The 22,517-nt window shown below is 38.6% G+C and overlaps 1 protein-coding gene and 1 long non-coding RNA gene across 5 annotated transcripts in view; one reads left to right on the plus strand and one right to left on the minus strand.

Moving 5' to 3' along the window:
* On the minus strand, window positions 1–12,284 carry pcgf1 (polycomb group ring finger 1). Of its 4 annotated transcripts, XM_034306218.2 has the most exons (10): window positions 10,901–11,221; window positions 9,847–9,952; window positions 9,631–9,752; window positions 7,127–7,279; window positions 6,966–7,037; window positions 5,882–5,987; window positions 3,307–3,349; window positions 2,577–2,663; window positions 691–771; window positions 1–186 (listed from the first exon to the last, which is right to left on the minus strand). In XM_034306218.2, the coding sequence occupies exons 3-10, from the start codon at window positions 9,677–9,679 to the stop codon at window positions 136–138; spliced, it is 642 nt and encodes a 213-aa protein (XP_034162109.1). In that variant the 5' UTR covers window positions 9,680–9,752; window positions 9,847–9,952; window positions 10,901–11,221; the 3' UTR covers window positions 1–135. The 4 variants fall into 4 exon arrangements, with proteins under 4 accessions (XP_034162109.1, XP_026773117.1, XP_026773116.1 ...); XM_026917316.3 differs by lacking the exons at window positions 9,631–9,752; window positions 10,901–11,221 and adding an exon at window positions 12,104–12,284 and having other exon boundaries at window positions 2,577–2,660; XM_026917315.3 differs by lacking the exons at window positions 9,631–9,752; window positions 10,901–11,221 and adding an exon at window positions 12,104–12,279.
* Window positions 11,221–22,517, plus strand: part of LOC128318640 (uncharacterized) — a 27,952-nt gene continuing 16,655 nt past the window's right edge. Inside the window, exon 1 of the long non-coding RNA XR_008302061.1 lies at window positions 11,221–11,362. This is a non-coding gene — a long non-coding RNA (uncharacterized LOC128318640). The remainder of the gene's footprint in view (window positions 11,363–22,517) is intronic.

Consider the following 22,517-nt stretch of genomic DNA (forward strand, 5'->3'; position numbering starts at 1 on the left):
TTTTTTTTTTACACTTACATTTATTTTTTTTTCAAAAATACAAAACAAAAATAAGTATATATGCAGAGAAAAAACTATTAAAATAGAATATGTGAAATACAAAATATTTACACCAGTAGATACTATTTTACTATCCTATCTCGCTCTCTTGTCCTTGATGGCATAGTGAAGAACCAGTGGTTGAGCCTAAAAGGTGGGCAGAAAGAAATTTTTTAGAATACTGAGCACAAAGAAGGCTAACATAAGCCTTAATCCAGTAGAAACTACATTGTTCACATCATTGAAAGTATATGAGGCATGTTATTACCTCTTGTTCCTATACTCACAACTCACAAAGACCAAAAGACACACATTGGGTAAGACGAAAATGGCACTTATAAATGTCAGGTTGGCCTTTCCAGACATAAAACTTCGATTTTTCAACAAATTCCTTGGATATTTTTCCCCATGTGATTATGGTGTAAAATTGTACAATTTATCTAATAATATTGTTTTCTTAATGTGCCAGGGAAACAAATCTTTTAGATTGACCAAAACAACCTCTCACTCTGAATACTGTATAAATAAACCTGAAACTGTGAAAAGTGGCTTAAATTGTAAATTAATATGCCTAAGAAATAAATGCAGCATGTGAACAGCAAGCTATTGCACAACGATTGCAACAGAACTCTGGGATTAAGATGGCAGTACCTTTCCAAACCAGTGTGACAGCCAAAGACGCTTCATGGTCATGTGATCCGGTAGAGATTCATTATTAAAAAGCATCTGGACCTAACACAATAAGAGCACAGAAGACAGAGCAGTGAAAAGAGGGATACTGGTTGCAAGTATGTGTGTACAAAAAAGATTTTTTTCCCCCCAAATATAATATGGGCTTGTGCTCATTGAGGCTCTCAACTACTGCTGAGAAAAAGGTTCTTATGACTGAAACTACTCACAGCTCAGAGTATGACAGAGTAGGTGTTACATTATCAAACTACTCAGACGCATGCTTCTCAAAGTTTTTAAAATTAAGGTACAATGGTATTGCAAAATAAATAAAGATGTTAATTATTAATATTAATTATTGAGTTCTCATAGGTATTAGCTCATTTGGTTACTTGAATGATTGGGTTAATACAAACCTCAAGAATACAAACAGGCCGAATACAAACAGACCTATAAATAATGTAAACCTGAATCTTACGGCGATTTTAAGAAAAATGTGCTCTGTGAGTGGAAAGTTCAGTAATGAAAAGCTCTAAGGCTTTAACAAATAGCTAAGCTGTTATTGTACACATGTAAAAATGAGTATAATATTTGAATAGTTGTATTATGTTCATAAAATAAATCTGTACTGAGAGGAGAATTTTTTTTTTTTTTTTTAAACAATTAAAGTGGTCCCTGGCTGCAAAAAGAGAATCCGTGATTTAGACTCATCACCGAGTAGCAGAATTGACATTTATGAATGAACTCCTTCTGTGTTTTACGACTGCATTGTGGTATTAGAGTAGTTCTGAAGTTCTCCGTTCAGCTCTGCTTGAGGATATGTGCATTTTAAAGCTGTGTTAGTTTTTTTAAACAATTTAAGTGTGCATGAATTTGCATAAATTATTACATCATGTCCCTTTTCTCTGCTGTCTCATGAAGACATTTACAGGACAGTTACAAATTAAGGGGAAATAAAGTCCTAAAGTGCAAAATTGTTATTCAACAATTGTATGCATTACACTTCTAACATCAAATGTAAACTGCATTTAAAAGGTCTGTAAAAGGATCCATATTTGCTGTGAGAGATTTTCCTGTTAATATTTTTTTTTTAGAAGTCATTGCACTGTACTACTTCATTTTCATCTATCATTTTGTATCCACCAAGTACTGAAGCCAACCATCTTTATGAAGATGCATGGTGTTCATCACTTCCTGCTGAGTGGTAAGGAAACAAACGTGTGCTGTTAGATCTATCCTGAGTGTCGCCTGATTATCTTCACTGCTACACCGCTACTTCTTCCCCAGGCCTAAGAAATGGCTCAGTGTGTAAACTCATGTCCCGTTCCCATGAAGTGCATAACAAAAATATCATCTAAATGGCTAAAAAGCCGCTTGCCTTCATTTAGGCTGCCTAAGGCATTTCTATGATGCTGAAAGGCAAGTGCTCTGTTTCTGACTGCAGTTGTTTTGTCAACTCCTAACTCACTAGGATACCTCTCTGGCTTAAATTGTCAGGAGTTATGAGCGCTTTTCTGTCATAGGAATTCTGGTAAATTAAGAGTAATGCTGGTTCTACAGCACTCTAAATTTTTGGGCAGTTACACTGAATTTCCTTTTGTGAAAGGCTTGATGAATAAGGGCCATAGTCAGTCTGCCCAGAAGATTTTAACAGAGAAAAACATACTTTATTTCGAAATTGCCAGCAAGATACTGAGACACAGTTTCAACAGAGATATTAAAATATTAAGAGCATTACTGGACCAAATATATATATATATATATATATATATATATATATATATATATATATATATATATATATATATATATATATATTAGTTACACAAACACTCACACATGTATATATACTGAATTCAGAGACGCACCTGGTGCCTCTCCACGTTGAGTCGATGGCACAAAACTTTCCTCAGGTGTCTGACCTCGGCTCGGACTGAGCAGCGCACAAACTTCTGCTGCAGAGAGCAGAGAGGACACTTCAGTTTCACATCCACAGTGCATATGTTCATCACAGACAATATTCGCAAAAAAAATCTCAAGGCTAAAAGTAGCTCCTAACTGTCAGAAGCTTTTAAAAAGGTATCATCTCAATTGTGTGAGTATTGCAATGATTGTGGAGCAGTGAGGGAAACAGCAACCTTACACACTAAAAGAAGTTATGCAGTATCACTGTTGATCTAAAACTCCACTTGCCCATGTGAGCAAATTTAGTTATGCATTATGCATTCAGTTATGACTTCATACAGGAAACCAATCACTTTTTAAAATGCAATTTTTGTGAATTTGCTCTGATATTGCTCCATCATCTTTAGCCACAAAATCAGTTTCGCCCTTCCTCTTGGCTTATGTATTCCTCACGCAAAACGTTTCTTTCAGCAGGGTCATGAACAGGTTTTAAGAAGAACCTTAGCTAGGAATATTTAGCGTTTCCTGTTTTAAATAAAGCCCCAGATGTACATTTATACATACATACACATTTAACACAAATGTATATCATGCTGGTTTATCACAAATATTTAAATCCAAATATTAACAAAAAACAGATATACATACTTCTAGATATATACACATATTTCTAGTCTTTGCTTCATGCCTTACCTGTAAAGTTAATTTATTTTTGTCTTTTCCAGATAATGATGAGCTGCAACGACAAAGATCAAATTACTCAAGATCAAATGCATAGCAAAAGACAAGGTCTTCCTAAAAAAAAAATCCAGTGCATAAACTAGTGGAGCATAATGCAGACTGACATTCAAACACTGGTGATGTTACTGGCAAAACACACTGTTTCAAAAGACTGAAATCTTTTTACTTACAGGTGTCTGCAGATATGTTAAGTTTTAATACTTTAAGACTTTTTTATTGCCATAATTGTACTGAGACTATTTTTATATATAAAATTCTGAGTTCCAGGTATTCAGACAAATAAATGTTCACCTGAAACACCCTACAACTGAAGTCCTGACCGCTGTTCTAACAGCAAGAGTAGCAAGCTAACAACAACCATAACATTGTGCACCTCTTTTTTTTTTTTTTTTTTGAAGGATGCCTATTTCTGTTATGAGTTGTTCTTTTGCACCTTAAAAACTGATGAAGAGGAACTCATCTACAAAGCAAATAAAAGGACATTAACAGAAAGGAGGAAAGTGCTCCCATATGCAAGCTTTCTAAAAATCCTGTAAATCATTTAGCCTATCCCTTACAAATATGTAGTGCAGAACTAACACATGTCTGATGTTAAAATTTATAACTCTTTAACCATGCATGTTAATACATGGTTAATACATCATACAGAAAACATTCCTTTAAGATTTACATGAGTCAGATACAAATATATGTGTGAAGGAGGCATATATGAAAAATATGTTACTGTATTTGGGAATGTGTTTGATTTTATATATATATATATATATATATATATATATATATATATATATATATATATAAAATTATATATATTATATATATATATCTCAAAGATCATGATCCTGATCCTGATGAGATTTTGACCGATCTTTCTCCCATGAGCAGGAAGTTGAGGTTAAGTGAGTACCATCTTGTGTCACTTGTTCTAATTTGATAATTATTAAGTGCTAATGTGCAGAAACAAAGCTGACTCATACTGTAACTGTAGTGATGACTAATAAGAGAACTTGGCAATGTTTTCATTTACTAATTACTAATCTATTTCTGCCACTGAAGTACTGAGATACTAGCTGATAAGTCTGTAGTTTCCAGTGTAAACACAAAACTTTGCGATGGGAGAATATATTTGATTGCTTTATTATTAGAACAAGATTATTTTAAGTCCATTTTACACAAGATGTAGTGTGTGCACTGTGAACATTCCACTTCTAATATGCTCCCACGCTCATCAGCATGAACACGAAGCATTATTTTCTTGCTAAAGGCACTTTAAAATACAATATTTATTGTGTACTGTGCCCTGAATCTAAACAGTACAAAGCTATATTTCAGCTTGTATTGCAACTTTGTGAAGGTTCTAACTGCCACTGAACACTGCGGTGAATATTTCAATGAATTAACATTTATTTAATCACATACAGTGGCAGAACATGATCATAATAATCTGACAGTCAGTACAGTCTCTCTATATTATACTCATTAATTAAGTTCAAGAAGACAATAGAGAAAAGAAATAACTGTTCCACACGCTGAATTGACGTAAATAATTGAACTTTGGTGTGTATCAAAAAGTGTCGCAGAATGGTGTTGCCTCATCACTTTTGGCTAAAATAGGCTTAAAAGGTTATGGGCCAGTTTCCCAAAAGCATAGTACTTGTAGAGAAACACACATACTTGTAGAGAGAGTGTTCAACGTGGTACAATCCTTACTGTTTAATTCGAATCTTTGTACTACACTGGTTTTGGGAAACTCAGTCCACACTGATTACGGGACTGTTTCGGAAGCAGAACTACTATGTCTGGTATAACAGAGGCTCTTATAAACCTGGGAAACATGTCAAAACTCTTGTCCATTGTAATAAACCACTACAGATTTTAAGAAACCATATAAATGAAAATTGAAGACAAGTTAATACTTATTTGTAAGTTAAATAAGAATTTGTAAGATGTAATTTTCAGACAAATTAGGACCGTTTAAGTACCAAGGGATACCACGTAATCAATAAGACGCAGGCTGGAAGGAATTTGTATTTCTTAGTTTATTCTGAATTCTCATTTCAGTTGGTTCACACAATTACCCATGCATCAGCTATGTCCCATCCACAGCCCTAGACTTCCGTCAGTATTTCAAGCAAACAAAACAAATATCCTTAAAGCTATACTTTCGTGCTTTCCTTTGTTAATACATGTAATTAATTAAGTAAGCGATTTTCATTTGGCAGGTGCTCTTATCCTGCCTTCTGGTCACATTACAATATACTGAAATTCACATTGATGCTAAGCTTGTGCAGCCAGTGAGCCAGTTTATTTATGCCAGTACACTAGAATTTCTGCTTATATAAAATGGTTTACTCCTCTTGCAATCCCATGCAGCTGTAAAGCACATGTACTATCTAGCATGCGATTTTGCAAATGACGTGCCACAGAACGTTCAGAGTAAGTCAACACAGCAAGAGCTTAATTGTGAATTCACACAGATTCTCTTTATGTATTTTTTTTCCTTAGCAAGACTAAAACTGTGACTTACCTTTGTCTCTCCAGACATAGCGAGACTTGTTCATCATATCTGTAGAAATGGGCTTTAGAGTGATCAAAGCTGGTGTATGGTAATCCTGTATTATCTGGCAATGAGTCTATGAGGAACAAACAGCAAAAATCAGTCATCAATGAAAGAAAAGTTTTATATCACTTTTTTTTTCTTTAAATAGAATTTAAAAGGTGGTATTTAAAATTGAATCTTGTGCTGCCTTGACATTGCAAAATAATTTCGGTGGTTGTAGAAAGTTCCATTTAAAGGTGCAATGGTCAATTTGTTTTATTCCATACTTGTACAAATAACCAGGAATATATGCAGAACATGCTTATTTTATTTATAAAAAAAAAACACGTTAGATTAACCTGTGGCCTTAGCAAAATTTGTATTAAGCCGCTGAGAAAACCTGCTTGGAAAACTGACTTCCGGACCCAGATGCTTGTTTGTGTTTGGATTGTGCCTCCTGTCAGTCATTTTATACACACTATATGAACTACATAAGATCCTGGTGGCAGAACTTTGTGAAGATGGGTGGGAATCATTCAAACCTAATGTGCCTTTATGTGAATTTTGAAGTTTACTGCAATACTAGGAAAATTCTGATGTCATTAGCACCAGAACACAGCCTCTGCTCATAGCTTCAAGCTATCAAACAGGAGAATTGTATTTCTTTTGCACCAAAGCACATGTAAAGATTTTTTTTATTTGAAAGGTTTTCCAAATTCCATCCAGTTACTTCCTGGATTTACAAACTATTGATTTTCCAATGTACATATATTGCAAGCGGTTTTCTTTGCCTCATGCAAAAAACGAATAATATGTGAAATACAGTTATGCACTATTTGTGAATCAGGTCATCATTATGCCTAATTCAGGTTCATAACAATGTAAGACCTAAAAGTGAAAGGGTGTACTTCAGGTAAAGGCAAAGAAGACATAAAACAGCCATAAAACAATTATTGGGGGAGAAAAAAAAAAAAAGCCCAACTATCTGGCCTGTCTGCCACATTGCATCATTTCGTCAGACAAACCTGTTTTGTTTTACAATAAGCTTTATGAAAGGCTTCAACAAGCTTACCATCCCCTAATGGTTGTATGATGCGCTCAAGACCTCTTGACTGATAAAATTCCCTGATTCTCTTGTCTTCACCTAGGAAACAGGAAGGAAAATAAAAACATTAGGCATTCATTATCGCAGAACTAATGTTGTTGTGCTAATGCAGATCAGGGGATACTTACTCTCTTGTAGACCTGGAACAAGTTTGTAAACTATGTCTTGCATTACTCTGTCCAGCTTAAGATTTAGCAAGGGCTGTGTTTCATGAATTTTGATGTTACACATTGGACAATATTTGCTGGTCTGGAGGTATTTCACAATGCAACTCTTGCAGACTAGAGAGGAAAGAAAAGAATAAAAAAAACCTTACAATTAGCAGGACAATAAGGCGTCTTATAAATGTGATTTATTGCACTGTTTTCTACCACAAAGCTGTTGAATTCTCGAATCTGATTGGTCAGATGGAAGTAATTAATTTTTTATGAACAACACAACTCTTACTGTAGTGCTGACTGAAATTCATATTACTGTGCTCGTTGGGAGTGTTGTATAGTGGACACTCCCAATCCTTACAACAAACTGATTAAACATGCATTATTCAACAAAGAAAACTACATAAGTGTCGGGTTTTCTGTAAGGAGACGTTTATTTAATTTGGAGTCTCCAGTGTCAGTAAGGCAGTCAGCAAGTTCTCGATCACAGGAGAGTCTTCAGGACAGCTCTACTCTAAATGGCTGAAAAGTATGACGTTGCATCAATAATTTAATACATTAAAAATTGCAATTGTTGACAAATTGCAGTGGTATAAGAGGAATAAAATAATTTTGGACATGCTGTTATTAGAAGAGCATCAACTTCAGGGTGGTAATGAATCACACCACTCCACTGTTCATTATTTTCCTAGAACAGCACACCCCATTATGTTTTTTTATTCTGATGGAAAAAAGAAACACCACATGCCCTGTAAAATATATAGATATGGGTTATTTAACACTTTCTTTTTTAGGTTATTTAGGGTTTATGCTTAAGCCACATACAGTCAAGGAAAATAAGTACTCGGGCAGTTTTGTTTTTGTTATTTAATATACTTCTAGTGCATATATCCACTTCAAATTTACACACAATGTCTTTTGACTTTGTACTTATAAATATATATAAAAAAAGTATGTATTCATAAGCATAAACAAAGATATGTTTAAAAAAAATTAAGAGGGAAAAAGTATTCAGACACAACAAATTACAAACAGTACTTGTTGAAAAGCTGTTGTTCGTAATTACAGCTTCAAGATTTCTCCAGTAAGAAGCACTTAGCTTTTTGCAGCATTGTGGTTCAATTTTGGCCAATTCCTCTTGGCAAATCGTCTTCAATTCCCCAAAGTTACGAGTGTCCCACTGATGGACTCGCAATTTCAGATTTCAACAGGATCCAAGTGAGGAGATTGGCTAGGCCACGCAATGCCATTTCAAGTTATTTTGGCTGAATGGTTGGGGTCCTTGTTTTTTTTTCCTGAATCCTCTCACCAGATTCAGTTTCTTGAGCAATGAGATTAAATTCCCAGCACATAACTCCATCCATCTATTTTTGTTTCATCTGAGCAGACTATCTTGTAAAAAAAAAAAGAAAAGTTCCGCTTTGTTTAAATGCTTTTAGACGTACGTCTCTGCGCTCCATTTTTAGCAGAGGAGTTTGGAGTGGGGTGTGGGAAAGGGGATGACTGCGGTGCCATTTATTGATTACTGTCCTGCTGGCTAATCTCTTACGTTCCTTATTGTTAGTCTGAGAGTGCGTTGTGACTCTTGCATGGCGCACCTATCCGGGGATGATTAGATGTGGTTCCGTGAATTATTCAACTAATTGTAGTAACAGGGATGTTTAAGGTTTTTTTGCAATGGCTTTCCATCACGTTCACCATGATTGCTAATTGCTGTGTTAAATTTTCCAACAAATGGCCATGTCTTTTATAATGACAGTAGGTGCAATTTGCCTAGAATTTGATTTATTTTTATGTAACCATTACAAATATATTTTTAACATAGTGTCTGCCACTTTTTCCCTATCAATTTTGTTTTTAAACATAACTTTTTAATGCTTATAAATACATACTTTTTTATTTGTATTTATAAGTACAAACCCAAATGACATTATATGTGTAAATTTAATGTGGACATATGCACAGGAAGTATATTTAATAACCAAAACAAAAGTGTCTGGATATATACTGTATGTTCTCCGCCGCTGTGAAATAAAATAAATCGCCATGCCAGGAGCAGGAAATAGTCTGGAACGTGTGGAAGAAAATCTGTAGTGTGGTAGATGTTAGAGTGATATTTTCTTGTTATGCTTGTGTCAGTTTCTTATCTCCTTCTCTGATTTGCTAGACTGAACAGAAAACAATGCAGGGCACACTGCAAATACTCTAACCAATGAGTCTGACTGGCAGGACAGATAACCTGCAAGATCTGGCCTGCTTCTGCCAACCTTTATCCCCACAGAGAACATGTGGGATGCCCTGTATGATTAACAAGACACAGGTTCCCAACCATCGTCCTGGAGTATCCCCAGCCTGCACATTTTAGTGTCTTCCCTGCCCCCAAGACATCAGATTCAACTAATCAACTAATTAACAGCCATTAATTGAATGAATTGAAATGGGTGTGTTAGAGTAAGGAAACCAGGGTTGGGAACCTGTGAAATAAGATGATGTGACTTTGTCAACAGCCAGCAACATCAGCATGTCCTCCTGTAGGAATAGGGGTATATCCAGAGAGATCTGACTGCAACATGTCCTCCAGCAAGGTTCTAAACAACTGCTATGACACATAGAACATGTTCAAAACTATCACTTTTTCTGATATTTCTATATTTGTTCATCTTCTTTTAAGTACGGGGTACGGAACTTACAGGTGTGAAGACACTCGGTAATAGTCGTGGCATCGATGAAATATCCTGCACACAGGTAGCACACAATGTGTTCGTTCAGGTCCTTGATTTTTATCTTCACTTCTTCCTGTTAAATCAAATGAGATAATAAGGAAACAGCACTCACAAATGAACACACTGTGTGGGTGAAGGACTTGACCACAAAAGACAAACGTGCAAACAGTGGTGCCAATTTTGCATTTTTGTCGCTAGTTTTTTAGACCCGTTAACGACTTTATTTTTTAAAAAGAGCCTAGCAACAAATCAAGTGATTTTCTGAGCAGACATTAGCTACTGTTCTGCACTCCATATGGCTCCCCAGCTCACACCACAGCTGCTGGTTATACGAGTTAAGACAGCAGGCTCTGTCGACTCACCACCAGTGTGTAAAGCCTGACTGAGTTGCGCTTGCGTGAGCCCATACTTCCAACAACTGATCAGATCATCACTGTTCCCAATGACCAATCACCCATCACCACTGCTTGTCCCACCCACACACTTCTCTGATCTGCCTCTTTTTTGAAATCTCTTCTTGGCTATATTTACAAGCATTTAAAGGAAATTATACAAAAGTTTGTTCCACTAATTTGATTGGACGAGCGGCATTTCAAGAGTGCTTATATTCATATTCATATTTATATTGGGGGCAGTCGTGGCCTAATGGTTAGAGAGTCGGCTTGTAACCCGAAGGTCGTGGGTTCGAGTCTCAGGTCCGGCAGGGATTGCAGGTGGGGGGAGTGAATAAGCAGCGCCCTCTCCCACCATCAATACCACAACTGAGGTCAGATCATTGAGCAAGGCACCAAACCCCCAAATGCTCCCCGGGCACCGCAGCGAAAAAGGCTGCCTACCGCTCCGGGTGTGTGTGTGCGCGCTTGGATGGGTTAAATGCAGAGCACAAATTCCGAGTATAGGTCACCATACTTGGCCACACGGCACTTCACTTAACTTATTCAGTATAATAGCACTGGGACGTTTTACTGTTCATCACTCCACTTGTCTGTGTTCATTACATCGAAACCGTTACTACACTTACTATGGGATGTCAGTCTGTGCGTTGCTTAGCAACACCGGGGCGGTCTGTTTCCTGACTATTCACTGCCACCGCTTCTGCATCTTCGGTTCATTATAGAAATTACGTAGATATCTTTTGGTGCCATGACCAAAGATGTTCTGTAAGAAAATTTTTCATCTATTATTTTTCCATTGTATTTCAAGTGTCGTCTGAAAATCTTGTTCTTAATTGAACAGATTTTGATGCAAACAACGATTCAATTAATATGCAAATTAGGCTATTGCGTCATCTAGTGATTTCTAACGACTTTCTTAGCACAGGTTTTTGACTTTCCCCTGAAAAGTTGGCAACACTGGGTGCAAAGACCTCATGGACTAAAAGCAAAGAAAACAAATTTCCACGTGGAGCGCGGGCCATCTGAGGACTGCAGGGGGAAAAAGTATGACAAAACACCAAGCTCAGGCACAATCTCGGCATCAAAAGGTAATTCTGCGCCAGTATTTAGCCTAGCACGGGTTATAAAGCAGTCATTAAATGGTGTACAATTGAATGAGACGTTATAATGGTGGTGTGGTACTGAAGGCTTGTGGTATTAAACACCGCGCAGCCTCCGCGGTGTGTCGCGTGCAGCCGCGGAGTCAAAGCGTCTTCAGTGAAGCTACAGCAGGAACGAGCTCCGAGGCCAGAGTAAGAGCTACAGAAATGTTTTTTTAGATATTTATTTTGTCAAGCGAGTGATATACTGTGTCAAAATGTACTACTCAGTCCGAATATAGTTATAAAAGCAGTACACGAGGAGGAGGCGGCGGCTTTGACGCCCATGGATGCACTTGTTCAGTCGTGCTAACCAGCTAACAGAACAATCTTTGCCCGTCGCGAGGATGGACACGTTCTCTCGACCTCTCACACTGAAATTTACATGTCATAAGGACAAATTTTCTGACTTAATCCCAATTGACAAATCTCAAAGCGGTAAACAATACCCCGACCCCACAGAAAACAAAGAGAAAAAAAGCCTCGCGATAATAGTGAACAACAGCACACTCGATTCATCCACACTCACGCCTGCGCAAAGCCGCTGCATGCTCGCGCAGTCCGTGTCGCTTCCCCGCAGTCCGGGCGAGTGCGCGGCTGCACGAGCCCTATTTATATCGTATCACGAGCACTCGCTAAATTCCCTGCACGAGCAGCTACGCCGGCTCTTGTGAAGCTCTCTTTACTCACCTCATTTCTTAAAGGATCAAGTTTATAAACGTTCTGTAGTTGATTTCTTAGCCGCATAGCTATCGCCATTGGACCTTGCTCCGCCATCTTTGGGAATTCTGCTTACTTCCGGGTAACGGGAGTGGGCATGTTCGGTGGTGGCGCGCAGTGTGAGAGAATCGCTCCTCGGCATAAAGCTGTAATCTGACTACAGATTCTAATTACAAGGCGGGCAGCACGTGGAAAAGCACGGCGTTGTTATGATGTGTGTCAGACTTGGTGAGACATTCACGTGGCTTAGAGCAAATGTGGCGCCCGAAGTTACACAAATGAGCCTTAAAATGCATTCGAGGAAAACTTTGCAATGAGTGGTTTAGGCTCAGGGGCTCAGTGTTTGCTGTCAGTTATCAAGGGAATTAAATATGTAGTGGCTTAACAGTAAGGAAATCAGTTTCACCTCAAACCGTCTCTGGTTGTAGGGGCATTAGGGTGACTGTATGATTGGAGTGCAAATTGTGTCCCACTGACATTACAGTTACAAAAAAAAAGCATGTAAATTGAATGTAAAGGATAAAATCATTACTGAGATGTCCTTCATATAACAACCTATATAACTTACACCGATCAGCCATAACATTAAAACCACTGACAGGTGAAGTGAATAACATTGAACATCTTGTTACAATGGCATCTGTCAAGGGGTGGGATATATTAGGCAGCAAGTGAACAATCAGTTCTCGAAGTTGATGTGTTGGAAGCAGGAAAAATGGGCAAACGTAAGGATCAGAACGACTTTGCCAGGGGCCAAATTGTGGTGGCTAGACGACTGGGTCAGTACATGTCCAAAACAGCAGGTCTTGTGGGGTGTTCCCGGTATGCAGTGGTAAGTACCTACCAAAAGTGGTCCAAGGAAGGACAACCAGTGAACCGGCGACAGGGTCATGGGCGCCCAAGGCTCACTGATGCACCTGGGGAGTCTGATGTGATCCCACAGAAGGGTTACTGTAGCACAAATTGCTGAAAAAGTTAATGCTGGCTATGATAGAAAGGTGTCAGAACACACAGTGCATCACAGCTTGCTGTGTATGGGGCTGCGTAGCTGCAGACCAGTCAGAGTGCCCATGCTGACCCCTGTCCACTGCCGAAAGTGCCTACAATGGGCACGTAAGCATCAGGACTGGACCATGGATCAATGAAAGAAGGTGGCCTGACCTGATGAATCATGTTTTCTTGTACATCATGTGGCTGGCCGGGTGTGTGTGCGTCGCTTACCTGGGGAAGAAATGGCACCAGGATGCATGGGAATAAGGCAAGGCAGTGTGATGCTCTGGGCAATGTTCTGCTGGGAAACCCTGGGTCCTGGCATTCATGTGGATGATACTTTGACATGTACCACCTACTTAAACATTGTTGCAGACCAAGTACACCCCTTCATGGCAACGGTATTCCCTAATGGCAGTGGCCTCTTTCAGCAGGATAATGCGCCCTGCCAATCTGCAAAAATTATTCAGGAATGGTTTGAGGAGCATGACAAAGAGTTCAGGGTGTTGACTTGGCCTCCAAATTCCCCAGATCTCAATCTGATCGAGTATCTTAGGGATATGCTGGACAAACAAGTCCGATCCATGGAGGCCTCACCTCGCAACTTACAGGACTTAAAGCATCTGCTGCTAACGTCTTGTGCCAGATACCACAGCACACCTTCAGAGAGCTTGTGGAGTCCATGCCTCGATGGGTCAGGGCTGTTTGGCGGCACAAAGGGAATCTACATAATATTAGTCAGGTGGTTTTAATGTTATGGCAGATCGGGGTATATCAATTGGTTTGCATTATGCTGAATCCATTTAATATCCTATGCTTGAAACATCCTTTTCTATGGATCATTCATTATAGGTTATGCAAAATGTATGAAAAATGTACGAGTCACTTAACTCTGTTACCTCAACATATGAAATATTTCGCATACTCCACAAACACGTTCAACAGGAAGTTGCATCGTCTGAATTTCCTGAAGATAATGGGAACTAGAAATTTATGTTCTCTTATTCATTTCTTCTATTTTTAAAACCATGTTGTTGTATTGAAAGTGCAGTTCTGTTATCCAAATTATATACTGAAAGTAATATATTAATTTAAAAAAGACATTTTAAGTAAATCATTATAAAGTCCTTAATGTCCTCGTGGAATAAGCATGAATGCTAGTTAACTACATTTTGAGTACTTGCTAATTCTGTGCTAAAACTCTCAACCCTGTTACCGTGTCAGCAAAGAAACCTTGAGGAAAAAATGATATTGTTGCCTGAGATGGGTTCACATGTTTTGAGTAGTTAAATTTGTTTGCTCTTAGATTCAGTGTTGAAAATGATTTTAAAAGGCATTACAAGGGCTAAACAGCATACCAACTGTGGAATCACCCATTACACACTGAACATAGAATAGTACATGAGAAACCATGAGAATGTTTGTGCTATACCTTACACTGCACTTTCAATATTTTAATGAAATGGAAGAATTTTTAAATGTAAAAAAAAACACACACACACACAACTGTTCCCATCCCAAGTAGTTAAAAACATTCCAGTCCCTAGTCACAGGGAATGTAAATGTAAACACACATAAGTTTGGATTTCCTAAGAAATTTGTTGATGATGCCATGGCCTGTATTACCACTACTGAGAGAACAGATACCTAGAAACTGACCTATAAACAACCCGCTGTCAAGACAGAGGCCTGGTGATGAAATAGTGGCTGAAATTATATTTTGACTTCAAAATCCTCCAAGATAATCTCCAGTCTAAGGAACCTCCACTCATTTACATTTACGGCATTTGGCAGATGCCTTTATCCAGAGCAACTTACCTTTATCTCGTTTTTTTATACAGCTGAGTAGTTGAGGGTTAAGGGCCTTGCTCGGCTGTGGGATTTGAGCTCATGACCTTCCAGTCAGAAGTGTAATGTCTTATCCACTTAGTTACCACTGCCCCCAAAATCCTACAAATGGGACAAAAATATCAAAGCCATGCTTTGTTACACAATCTATTGCACAATCTGTCTAATAGAAACTACAGCACTGCACTCCTCAATGTATTATGCAAATGTATTAATAGAGCTATTAAACTTATGGTTGCTAAAGTAGCAGTCACTGCTTTGTCTTCATGCATGACTGCAGGAGTTGTTTATTGTCACTCTTGCGAGACTTTCAATCAACTGTACATCCGCTGTTTATCTGTGTACTGCTACTACTCAGCCAGCAGATGGCCCCGTGTACATTCAGTTGCTTGTATTAGTAATAGTAGTGCTGAAACTGAAAAGCTGTGATTAATGTGTGGTGGTCAGGTGGGAAGGAAGCCAGTGATTAAAACCAAATGCTAAAACCCATGTATTGTAGAGAGAGTCTGGTAAGGGCCTGCAGATGTGTAAACCTCTCCTCTGTGCTGTCATAGTACTTTGAACAACATCGCTGTTTTATTTTGTAATGGAAGATGACATGAATGTTACTGTTTTAATACACTTTCCTGATTGAGTCTTTGATAGGCTTTGGTATGAAGAAAGGGCTTGTTACAAAGACCCTTACAGTGAAGCCTAAAATGTAGCCTTAACAAAATATTTTATTAAGAGCAAAATGAGTAAATGAAATAAAATGTTGTATTTGGTAACGTGTAATCTTTTACATGTAAATATTTGATATATAGTTGAAGCCAAAAGTTTACATACACCTAGGCTATAGATGTTCAATCTCAGTTTTTCACAACATGCATTTCCATTGGCAAGTCAGGTAGGACATCTACTTTGCTCACCTCAGAGGAAATTTTAGACCAATCGAATTAGAAACAGTTTTATTTCAGTTTTAATTCACTGTATCAGAATTACAGTGGGTTGAATGTTTACATGCACCAAGTTGCCTGTCTCTTTAAACAGTCTGGAAGGTTCCAGAAATGGATGTAATGACTTTTAGAAGCTTCTGATTGGCCAGTTGTCATAATTGGCCAGTTGTCATGACTGGGAGTTCACCTGTGGCTGTATTTAAGAGACGGTGCCTTTTTGCCTTTTACTGATGACTTCCAGTTCCAGTTGATCGAACACTGGCGTGTTTGTCTGCTGCTGCTCTCTGGTGTTTGTGTGTTTTTTTGGTTGGTTGGTTGTTTTTTAAGTTTGATGTTTATCAGAAAATTGGGTGTGAAACTGAGAAGTTTCCTGGAATTAATTATTTATTTTTATTTATTTATTTAGGGATCCAGGGTACCGCTTTAAAGTGGTTTGCCTCCTACTGTAATAACAGGACTTTCTTTGGAAAATACTTTCATTGGAAACTTCTTCAGATACTTTTACCTATGGAGTACCCCAGGGCTCTATCGTGGCCCCTACTTTGTTTTACTTGTACATCTTGTACTTGTACAAAAAAAACAAGGTGTCATCTTTGATTCTGCCCTAAAATTTGTTGAGCAAATAAACTCAGTCGTGACGGGTAGTTTTTTTTTCCCCAACTCCAAGCCATTGTTAAATTTAAATGCATCCTATTATTGAAGTGATTATTATTATTATTATTATTATTATTATTTTAATTTTATTTTATTTTATTTTATTTTATTTTATTTTATTTTATTTTTTCTCTATTTCAATCTTATACTGTTTGATTTTACTGTGCAGCACTTTAGTTGACACTTGCTGACTTTAAATGTGCTATAGAGAACAAAAAATTGTGAACCTCCACAAGTCTGGTTCCTCCTTATGAATAATTTCCATACAACTGAAGGTTCCATGAGCATCTATCCAAACCATTATATGCAAATATAAAACTCTTGGGAGCACACAGACACTGCATCATTCAGGAAGAGATGAACAAACTTTGGTCCCAAAGGTTCACCTGAACCCCGAGACAACAACAAAGGAACTGGTGAAGGAGTTGAAGGCATCAGGTACCAGAGTATGTACACCCACCATTAAGATAGTCCTAAATCGCAATGGCCTGAAAGGCTGTGATGCAAGAAGAAGCCCCTACTCCAAGACTGGCATAAAAAAGCCAGGTGAAGTTTTTCCCAAGCTTTAGTTTTTTTTTTTTTTTTAGGCAGCCTGAAGCAGGTTCTCTTGTAATATTCCCCTGTATTTTGGTTCATCCATTATCCCTTCAATTTTGACAAAAAGCCCAGGTTTTGGGGATAAAAAGCATTCCCAGAACACAATGCTACCACCACCATATTTCACTGTAGGGACAGTGTTAATTGAGGTATTGCATGCTTTGGGTGTGCACCACACAAAGTGCTTCCCATACAGTCTCATACACCTTCCATACAGTCAGTTAGGCAGAGCTCTTGAAATGATTGGATGTCTGGTGCACCTTCACTACACTCCCAGCCACTGTGTTCTGTAACTCCTTCAGAGTGATTGTTGGCCTCACTGTGGCTTCCCTCACCAGCCTCTGTCTTGTTTTTGTGCTGAGTCTTGAGGGACGGTCTTGTGGTGTTTGGGTGACAGCTTCCACTTCCTCACTATTGATCCAATTGTACTTATTGGAATGCCCAGCCTCTTAGATATATAATTTTACACCCTAATCCTAAGTTATGAAATTCTGTTGCCTTATCTTTGACTTCCTTAGAATGCTCCTTAGTCTTCACTTTCACTCTTTTCCTTCAGACTGTCAGTCTGTTCGGTGACAGTTGAGGTGTTTTTTGTTCAGAAAATGGGAGCTGTTTTAATATTTCACAAGTGAAGGCCAATTATAAGTCAGTTGTGTCTTTCAGTACTTATGCAAGCTGGTTTTTCAGTTTTTGATTTTTGTTTTTGAAATACTTGCTTACCAATAATTAATTTTGACTTTCTGTATATATATACACCGATCAGCCATAACATTAAAACCACCTGCCTAATATTGTGTAGGTGCCCCTTGTGCCACCAAAACAGTGTGGGGTGGAGTTTCCAGACATGCAATGGTGATAGAGACATATACCAGATTTGCAGCTGTAACTGCAGCCAAAGGTGGTTCTACCTAGTATTAAACCAAGTATTGAATAATAGTTGATTACTAATGCAAGCAATAAATATTTAATGTTAATTTTTTTTTCTAAATTAAACTTGGCTTTATGTCGCAATAAAAATATTCTGAATCTTCAAATATTAGACATATTGTGTAAATCACATGGTAAAAGTCTCAATTAAGTCTATTTATACAACAGTTAGTTCTGGTCCGCTAATACGATTGGTCCAGTGGTGTTCCAAGAGTGTTTATATTTAGTATAACCACACTTGGAAGTTCCACTATTCGCATCACTCCTCTCGTCTGTGTTTGCCACATGAAATTCCACTTCCTAGTTTGAAAGTTGCTATAGTAGTGTTAATGACATTATCAGTGGACATGGCAAATGATACATTTTTCATGAATATAACTTTTGTCAAAATGTGGAAAAAGTGTGGGGGTGAATACTTAAGCAAAGCACTTTAGATAATGCCTCAAATTGCTCTCGCATTCTTATTACATTTTAAGGCATATCTCACCTGTAATCAGGTCCAGATCCAAGTCTGATCTTCAACTTTAACTTTTTGACTTTGCTATCACCGAGTAATATTTTAAAGAAAATGAACTTCTACTCTTAACTGACATTTGAGCCATAAATGAGACCATAAACCTAAATGAATGAGGCCCTTACCTGACACTAAACTCAACCCAGACTGAACTTAGAAATACGATCGTAAACCTCACCGAAGTGCAGATGGACCTCCAAGTCTGTGGCATAGCTGTCACACTGAGACCTGCTGCAGGTCAGTGCACATCTGACTGACACGGCTCTGAATCCACACTATTTACAAAACAAGGGCAGGACATGCTATAGCATTGCCTAAGACAAAACATGTCAAAGAGGCTGAATAGAGAGAGATCGAACTTAAGACACTGTACAACTTTAGTCAGTTTATGTGATCTCACAATGAATTTTTATTTTTTCCAGTTTTCTGGCCAGACACCTAATATGCTTTGGCCTCCCTGTCCTCAAATTGAAATAATGTAGCTGTCTGACCATACTGTCTAGCAGCCAAAAGCTAGCAACGTGGGGGAGAGACAAGGTAAACGATCATCTGATAAATTGACTGTCCTTCATTGGCAAGAGTTCAACAGAGGGAGAAAGGAAGAAAGCTTGAAAATGAAAACACGTCAAACCATATGGCAATACAGTGTGTTTCTTGTTGAGATTCATTCATGTGAAGGGAAACCAGAATATGTTTTATCAACATAATAGTAGATGCAGACTGTGTTCACTATGCTTTGAATCAAAGCCAGGTTGTCATAAGTGGAAACAGTCGATCTCACTGATTCATTAAAAATGTGGGGGAGCTCATTTATTAGAAAGCATTTGGAAAGCAAACATTTTTGTAAAACTGAAGATAGAATTTGAAATTAAAAACTTTATAACATAATTTCATTTGTTGTAAGCACTGATGTTCTCTTGATAACACTTTTTTTATTCACTTTTATTCAGCACCCCTGGTTTGGACCTGCTCACCCTGAGCTCTGAAAACAGCCAAACAACCATACCAAGCATGTGGGAGGGCCTCTCTCTATGAGCTTTGCCAGGGGGAGGCCCTTTATTCTGGGCACACAGACTTTTACCTCTCCTCTTGTCACAGAACAATCAGAGCATGCAAGGACAGACACCATGCTTTTTATTCCCCCTGGCAAATAGCTTTTGAGTGCCAAGCTAATGAAGAGAGCACCCACTCTCTCCTCTGCGCCCCATCCAGTGAGAAGTAAAGCCTGGGCAAGAGTCCATTACCGTAAGGGAGTCAGTGTGTTACAGGATTTATATTGTTATTTTTGATACTTAAAAAAGAAAGTTACCTGTCTGTAGGCCATTGCATGATGTCGTCTACCACCCAGTTAGCCAGACTCGCTTATGCAAGGGAGCCCCCTGTGTCCTCTGTGACATATGAACTGTTGTTCTGAAGATCAGATAGCTGCCATCCAATTCCAGTACTATAGTACTGCCTTCATGAGACACAAGTCATTTGATTTACAAGATTGAATGATATGACCTTCGGCAGAAATCCTGGGTTCGACCACAAGGTTATCTCAGTCATCTGGCCACCAACGCATGGAAGGCAAGCTTGTTGCCAGAGCTTGCAGTTCTCCCATACTTATTACTGAAGTAGTCACTATATATCAGAGACATCTATTTCAGAATGGCATCTTGCATAGTCTTGTAAGGAGGGGCCTTACGGGAGTCCAGCACAAGGGGGAGATCCCAAGCTGAGTCAAAAGAGGCAACATTCTTCTTCCAGAAAGATCAGAGAAATGTCTTCCTTAGTGCTGTAGTGCTTTTAGATGGCAGCCACATACATGTTTACTGTATGTGGAGACTAGTTGCTGTCTAGCGGTTTCTGGAGAAATGTATTTTTGGAATTGGGCAGTGCACCAGATCCACAGGACAGCTTCCACCATAATACAAGGGCATACATGACCTGTATACTATGGGTTCTTTGCATTCAGGGAGTGTTTCCTGGACTGCTAGATCGCAGGCCTCAGGGGCCAAATCCACAGGCATGGGTGACCTGGCTGAGGGTGCCAAATCTCGTCATCCATCTGGGACAGCAGACCTGCTCAGGGATGCATACTAGCTTCTCAAAAAACACCTGTGGTGTCAAGGAATGTCTGTCCTTGGATGACAGCATCTGTGTTCTGGAATCAATGGAACATGAAAATAGGCATCTTGCAGGTCCACCAACATGAACCAGTTATGTGGGTTCATGGCATGGTTTTTAGTCAAGTGGTATATAGCCACAGGCTTGCTAGTCAGTCAGTCAGTGGGAGATGTGGAATACTCTGAGTAGATAGAGGTATAACCATCCTAGCAGCAGTTAGCCACAGGCCCATCAGTTAGATGACTAGAAGAGCCAGCTATAAACTGTGCATGTTATGGTAAAGGAAACCCAATCAACCACACTAGCAGCATTTCGGCCTGCTAGTCAGCTACCAGTCAGGTGTGTGGAACCATCTAATTCAACAATGAACAATTTGTGGTATGGTGAGGAAAAACCACTAAACATCAATAGCAACAAGTAGCCACAGGCCCGATGGTTGCCTAGATCTTGGGGATGTGGAATACTTTGAGCGGATAACACTGAGAGACACCCTAACCTGGTGGGGTGAATTGGGGTAAATAGAGTGAAACCTGATTCCAGCCTAGGTATTGCAACTTGTCAGAATTCAGCTAACGTAGCCGTCTCAGTAATGAAAGTGAATGTTATGCCGAGGGAAAAACCACTCAACTGTGTTAGTGGCATGCTTGCAGGAAATGGTGTTGCACCAGAGAGGTAAGTGGTGTTACAAGAGCAACAACACAGAACAAGTTAAATAGCAAACAGTGCAGTTAGTTATGCTAATAAATTATGTGGAGAACAGGTTACCTGTAGCTCTGCTAAGGTACACAAGCTGCTAAGCAGATAGCTCCATATGGTGTACGTGACGTCTGACATGTACGAGGTGAGAAGAAACAAAAGATGGCTGTATGACAGGAATATTTATTGCAAAAACTGGAGGTTAGGAGCAGTGAAATAGAACTCATATTAGGGTTCTGTACACAAAAAAACTTCAATTCCAATAACATACTGAGTTAGTAAGCACTTAGGCTGCTATGAATCGTACATGTTAAGATACACTGTTCTGTTACCTGGATAAATCAGCAAATGTGCAGAGAGACCCATATAACAGAATGCTCTAAATTTTATCATTTATATTTTTTATTTGTTTCTTTGCAATCTGTCTCATTTTCTATGGAGATGATCAGTGAATTATAACAGGGGTTATTAAAGATGAAAGATTGTAAATGAAATGCCCTGACTACTATATTATTGAACAGTGTGATGTTTTAGATCTAGCCAGCAGGTGGTGCTAGGTAATGCGTAAAGAGCAGGGCAAGGGAAACGGGCCAGCTCAAGGCTGATGCCGCCACTGGCAGAGCTGTTTGGGACACTGTTCTGTCTCTCTCCTTGATTAAAACCTTATACAGGCATTTGGGTGTGTCTCAACCCATATCAACTATAAGGTGGGAGGGGCAGGGATGTATGTGTGCCTGAAAAAAAAAAAATGTGTGTGTGTATATATAATGTGTGTATATGTGTGTGTGTACATACACATATATATATATATATATATATATATATATATATATATATATATATATATATATATACACATACATATATATGTGTGTGTGTGCACGTGTGTGTGCATGTGTGTTGCTGTTTTTGTTTGATTGTGTGTGTGTGTGTGTGTTGCTGTTTTTGTTTGATTCTCGATTTTAACTGTTTTTCCAACAGTCAAAACCCACTACCATCAAAATGTCTCATAGAAACATTAGCCCATAGTTGTAATTCCTCCTTATCTTAACTCTGATGTGATATGATCTAATTTTGGCACCCAACCACAGTTACTTGTAAATATTGTTGCTCA

This window comes from Pangasianodon hypophthalmus, chromosome 7, assembly GCF_027358585.1.
Source record: "Pangasianodon hypophthalmus isolate fPanHyp1 chromosome 7, fPanHyp1.pri, whole genome shotgun sequence".
NCBI classification, from domain to species: domain Eukaryota; kingdom Metazoa; phylum Chordata; class Actinopteri; order Siluriformes; family Pangasiidae; genus Pangasianodon; species Pangasianodon hypophthalmus.

Bases quoted from the DNA above. Each gene is read 5' to 3' on its own strand.
- pcgf1 (XM_026917315.3), bottom strand. From the start codon at position 12,190: ATGGCGGAGCAAGGTCCAATGGCGATAGCTATGCGGCTAAGAAATCAA. The intron at 5,988-6,965 runs GTAAGCTTGTTG...TGTTCCTCATAG, and splicing joins CATACAACCATTAGGGGATG to ACTCATTGCCAGATAATACA. The intron at 187-690 runs GTACTGCCATCT...CCCACCTTTTAG, and splicing joins TGTCACACTGGTTTGGAAAG to GCTCAACCACTGGTTCTTCA.